Source organism: Dipteris shenzhenensis, chromosome 32, assembly GCF_047967505.1.
Source record: "Dipteris shenzhenensis isolate YYH24624 ecotype China chromosome 32, Dip_SZ_1.0, whole genome shotgun sequence".
NCBI classification, from domain to species: Eukaryota; Viridiplantae; Streptophyta; class Polypodiopsida; order Gleicheniales; family Dipteridaceae; genus Dipteris; species Dipteris shenzhenensis.
In genome coordinates this window covers 29,415,510-29,421,052 of record NC_141627.1, presented here as the reverse complement: position 1 = coordinate 29,421,052, position 5,543 = coordinate 29,415,510, and the positions used below count along the sequence as shown (strand labels likewise).

The window sequence follows — 5,543 nt, the reverse complement described above, 5'->3', positions numbered from 1 at the left end:
AAAACCATTCTCAAAGATCCAACGTTTAGGTGCAAGTGGAAGATGAGAACGTCCTCTCAATTAAAGGCAAGCAGAAATGGGATGATGCCAAAAAGATGGTGAGAAATTCAAACGGATGGAGAAACAATCATTCAATACAGCAGCTGAAAATGAATCAGGTCTCTATGACCTTAGGGAAAATCCCTCAAGCCTTTGTGGCTTCTTCTCTCCTCCCAATCCTCAATGTCGTGCACATTCAAGCTCTCACACAGGAGGTTACAAGGAAGCTCTGACATCATGTTAGCAAAATAGGAGAGAGGGACACTTGAACAAGAACACAAAACTATAATGTACAACTACCATTATCACAAAACTATATATACATCATCCACATGTGGATGGGGTTGATCCTCTTATCCACTCTAGAGCACACACTGACCTATGCATACTAGCTCTAGTTACATGAAACTGTCATAACCGACTACTCTTAACAACATTCTAGGGCAATCTCCGGACTGCTTTTTCTAGGACACTGCTAGCTACAATTGTGATTGTCTAATTAGGGCTTTGACCCTAATTTTATGTAAGCTTCACTGGGTTTATCTATAACAGTAATTTCAAACATTTTTAACCATAGGATGGCTTGGGAATGTATACAGGAGAATTTTGAGAGAGCAAGACGTAGGTTAGGGATGGGATCAAAAGGAGGCAATTCATATCAAATGATTGCAATTGATTATAGAAATGGTTGGGAAGGTATATGGAAGGAGTCCAAAACAGCAAGAGGAAGGCTAGAGATGGGATCAGAACAAGGCATTTCATACGAATTGATTGCAATATGTTGAAGTATGGCCTATACAAAGGCCTTGTGAGGGACTTCATTTTTCTAGGACAAGTCAAACAACAACGTGGCTGTTGGGGTACTCAATGCCGCAGCTTACTTCCTATGGACATATCGAAGATGTCTTGTCCCTGGGCTTGAGGGTCAGCTCTATGGCTCAGAAGTAAGCAGCATGTCTATTCTGAGTATATTCACAGCACCCAAGTTGGCTGCCATGTCGTTTGACAGAGTACATTGTTTCTTTATAGATATCAACAGAATACTGTGTCAAACATGCAGGTAATCTACTTGTTTAATTCCATAAGGCCATGTCGATCTCAGTTGTAATTGGAAGCTTAATGGAGGTGCAGTCGCCTTGCAAAAGGTTCTGGACTCTGTCACCTTTTTAGGATCCGTATTCACCTCTTCAAACATGTCACCCACAGGAAGCGCATGGGTATCACCAGTTGGGCTGCACTACATACCGAGGATTCCAAAACATAAAGGTCATGTAGCCATCAGCCCTTTTTATTTTGCAGGGCTTTTGACTTAATGTTTCTGTGCTACCAGTAATCTCCACAAGAACATATGCCATCCTTAAAATGATGGAAGCGGCTCATATCTCTTGCAATTATCTCCCGTTGCGTAACTTTCGAGATGATTTTTGTGGCACTGTGACAGTCGCCACATACCCTGAGATTCTTCTTAATGCGGATAGTCGTCCCAGGAGGGGTACTAATGAGGCCAAACCCAATGGCCAGCTTTTCACTGTGCTCCCACAAAATATCTTCCTTGCGCTCGTCTTTTATTTCATGGAGCACAAAGCTGAAGTCAGGTACATAGCCTTCCTCCTTAATCATCTCCAACAACTTTTTTAATTCAATCTCAATCTCTCTACTTCGTGGGTGAGTTCTATCTGCTACAGCAAATGCATAAATTTGACTATCAACCTCAATCCAAGAGCGACCTGGCTCTTTCTTAATACCTGCCTCATTCATCTCTTTCCTAAGCTGTGCTACCTCATCCCACATTCCAGCCACAGCACAGATGTTCGATAGTAGTACATATGCTCCAGAGCTTTTCGGTTCCAACTTCAGAACCTGTTTGAAGGCATACCTTGCTAGTTCCACGTTGCGATGTTTTCTGCAGGCGCCAAGTAAAGCCAGCCAGCCCGAAGCATCAGGTTGGATTGGCATTTTTTTAATTAGGTTATCTGCCGCAGCAAGGCGCCCTGCCCGACCCAGAAGGTCAATCATGCAGGAATAATGTTCAGTTATTGGTGAGATGCCATAATCTTGAACCATCGAGTCAAAGTAGCGATGAGCTTCTTCCACTAAACCTCCATGACTACATGCAGAAAGTACAGAAACAAAAGTGACTTCATTGGGTTTCAACAGATCCCTTGGCATTTCTTCAAACAGCCGGAGAGCCTCCTTGCCAAGCCCTTGCTGAGCGTATCCTGCAATCATTGCATTCCAGGAGACCACATCGCGTTCGCATGTCTCATCAAAAACTTTGCGGGCAATGTGTATGCTCCCACATTTTGCATACATGTCAACTATGGTATTGCATACCAAAATATCAGAATCAAAGCCATATTTTATTACATCTGCATGAAACTGTTTGCCGCGTTCTAAAGCTATCAAACTTGCACAGGCATTCAGAACACCAATAAAGGTCACATTGTTTGGAGCCACTCCTGCCTGCTGCATTTGATCAAAGAGCTTGAGTGCCTCCTCACCACACCCCTGCTGAGCACAACCTGTTATCATTGAAGTCCATGAGACCACGTTTTGTTTGTAGATACTGTCAAACACTTGTCGTGCCTCTTCTAGTTTACCACAGTTTGAATACATATGAACAAGAGTGCTCTCCACAAAAGAATCAAAATCAATGCCACTTTTGATTATGCGAGCATGAACTTGCTTGCCCCATTCCAGGGCTGAAATGCTAGCACAGGCTTTGATAACGCCAAGAAATGTTACCTCATCTGGCGTCATGCCTTCTTGTTGCATTTGACCAAAAAGAAAAAGAACCTCTTCACCATGCCCTTCTTGTGCATAGCTAGCAATCATAGCATTCCATGCAACCACATCACGTTCCTGCATTTCATTGAACACTATACGTGCATCATCTATGCTGCCACATTTGGCATACATGTCCACAAGGGCGCTCCCTACAAAAACATCCAACTCAATGCCACTTTTAAGAATCTGCACATGGACCCACTTGCCTCGGTCAAGGGTAGCAATGCTGCAACATGCTTGCAGAACCACGATGAATATAACACTGTCAGGTGTCACCCTCGTTTGTAGCATGCTCTGAAATAAGTCGATTGCCTCTTTAGATTGCTCTTGCTTGACATATGCAGAAATGATTGCGGTCCAGGAAAATACATTGTGTTTTGGCATTTTATCAAATGTAGCACGTGCCTCCAATAGACTACCACAGATTGCATACATACTAACAAGATTATTCCCCAGGAAGATGTGTGACTGAAATCCACTTTCATTCAAAAAGGCATGCACTTGTCTGCCCTCTGTCAGAGCTTTCACTTTCATACAGGCCTGCAATAGTGCCTTGTAGGAGTCCACATTGACCTGAAAACCACATTGAACCATGCGACCCACTTTCTTCAATGCTTCTTTTAATTGTCCACCTTGGCAGAGTTTGTTCACACCCCCATCAATCACCAATGATTTCTTTCTGCATCCCCTCCTGCAACATTAAATACAAAATCAAGAAAGTAATACTAAACAAATATGCCAAGTAAAAATATTAATATTCTAACAAGGAGACAAGCTAAAAATCCATACCATGACCTGAATGCACCAGACTGTCCAGGATATTGAGCCATAGTCTCTTTCTTCCTCATGCCTTTGTGGGCATCCATTTACAATCTATCCACCGGAAATCTGTACAGGTCTTATTCTTGAAGTCCGGATGATTAAGTTTGCTCTGCCGACATGTAGAAATATGAATTGCCATAGATCAATTTAGTGACAATGACTGTATTGAAATTGAGCTTCGCTGAGACACACACACACAGTCATTGTCAATTTAGTGACAATGACTGTATTGAAATTGAGCTTCGCTGAGACTCACACACACACACAGAGGAAATCCAAATTCGTACAACCAAGAACTTGCAAACATTAAGGTCGAGTACACACAAATGCACCAACAGAAAGCCCCAACAAAAAGACATGTCTCGTGCAAGTATATTTTTAAGCTCTCCACATTGATAGCTTAACACCTGCTACAACATTTTTCTGCTAACTTATGGACAAGCAGGCTAAATCCAGAATCGCATCAAGCTCATTTCATATCTGAGCTTTAGACCATTCCTGAGAGCATGAACTTCTCTGCTAAAGGAAAATGCAGTAACATAAGTGAAAAAGGCACACCACAGACTTTGGAAAAAGAAAGGCAGAGACTTTGGATAAAGAAAAGTAGTAGCCTCGAGACGTTGGATAAAGAAAAGAGAGAAAAGTAGCATCCTTCAATGCCTTCCAGATTTGCCTGACAACATAACTTTGCGTATTATCTCACTTAGCTTGTTCATCTCAGCCGATGATTCCGCTGCTATTTTGGTAATTCTCAGATGGTATCAGGAATAAGTCTGATCTTCGTACAAAGGACAGGATGGGAAGATGTCTCCTCTTTACTGCATCTGAAGAAAGGAAGGATCCCGCTGAGGAGGAGGAACTCTTTTCCGACAGTATAAATCCTACCCGGACAGCAAGGGGAGTTGTTATGTATGCATGGTATGTATGAGAGAAGCTGAAAATCTCATTCCGAGGAAATTCTATATATTTGGTGGCTGTCAGAAGGTCAGATGGTACTTGTGCAGTCAACATGGTAAACCAGATTCCAAGAACCTGGCACACAGCATTGGATGTAAAAATACGTTTTAAGGCATGGTCTTTTCTCTTAAAATTGCTACGAGGGAACATCAAACTACTTGGTGAATTTTCAATTGAACTTGGGCATGATAAGTCGACAGAAGCAGATTCACCAGGGGATGCAACTATAATATACAGAAGCACGTAGACTTTTCCAGCACCACAGCAGAACTACTGGAGGTGCGAAAGGAAACACAGTGGTTAAGGAACTTACTGTCGACTGTGGCAAGTTCTTGCATGTATCTGGCGGTAGTAGGAGATTTCACGTGTAAACGAGAAACGGGCGCAGAGGTTGAGCAATTCTGTTGATGACCACGCAGATGATGAAGCAATAGGTGCGGAAAATTTAGATGGTATGCGCAAATTATGGTCTGATGATGCAAACGAGCTGCGCCCACATCTGAGATTGAGCAGAGCAACTATCCTGCACATGCTCCTCCTGCTTTCCACCATTTCTGAAAACTGTTGGCAACTGCTGAGACTACTCAGGGATTTTCTAGAGAGTGCCTGTGGCTCGACTCTGTCTTCAGATCGTCGCCGTCATAGGAAGCACACCCATCCACAGGGAGGCTCCTCCATTGTGTTTGGTTTTGAGAGCTGGCTTTTTCTGTGTATATTTCTCTTTCCCCTGGGATCTGCACTTAATCTGTTGACAGAGGATAAATGAATCATGGTGATACCTGCTGCTTGCCATTTCTCGCCCTCAATCTTGAATATGCAAGTTGAAATACTTGCGAATCATGGAATCCCACCATTTTGTCTGCCATGAGATCTGTTTACAAATTGCAATGCAGCTCTCCCTGCATTCAGCATTCGGCAGAGGGGAAAGAGAAATTTAC

General features: G+C 42.8%; 1 protein-coding gene across 3 annotated transcripts; it reads right to left on the bottom strand.

Moving 5' to 3' along the window:
* Positions 1 to 1,188: 1,188 nt before the first annotated feature.
* Positions 1,189 to 5,272, bottom strand: LOC147880583 (pentatricopeptide repeat-containing protein At3g12770-like). Of its 3 annotated transcripts, none has more exons than XM_087370498.1 (3): positions 4,919 to 5,272; positions 3,616 to 3,829; positions 1,189 to 3,517 (listed from the first exon to the last, which is right to left on the bottom strand). In XM_087370498.1, exons 2-3 carry the CDS (start codon positions 3,690 to 3,692, stop codon positions 1,363 to 1,365), a joined length of 2,232 nt encoding a protein of 743 aa, XP_087226624.1. In that variant the 5' UTR covers positions 3,693 to 3,829; positions 4,919 to 5,272; the 3' UTR covers positions 1,189 to 1,362. The 3 variants fall into 3 exon arrangements, with proteins under 3 accessions (XP_087226624.1, XP_087226623.1, XP_087226625.1); XM_087370497.1 differs by having other exon boundaries at positions 3,616 to 3,757; XM_087370499.1 differs by having other exon boundaries at positions 3,622 to 3,757.
* Between the last annotated feature and the right edge of the window lie 271 nt (positions 5,273 to 5,543).

Coding starts and splice junctions, on each gene's coding strand:
- LOC147880583 (XM_087370498.1), bottom strand. CDS start 3,692: ATGGATGCCCACAAAGGCATGAGGAAGAAAGAGACTATGGCTCAATAT. Junction 3,518..3,615: donor TCTGGTGCATTCAGGTCATG/GTATGGATTTTT, acceptor TTAATGTTGCAG/GAGGGGATGCAGAAAGAAAT.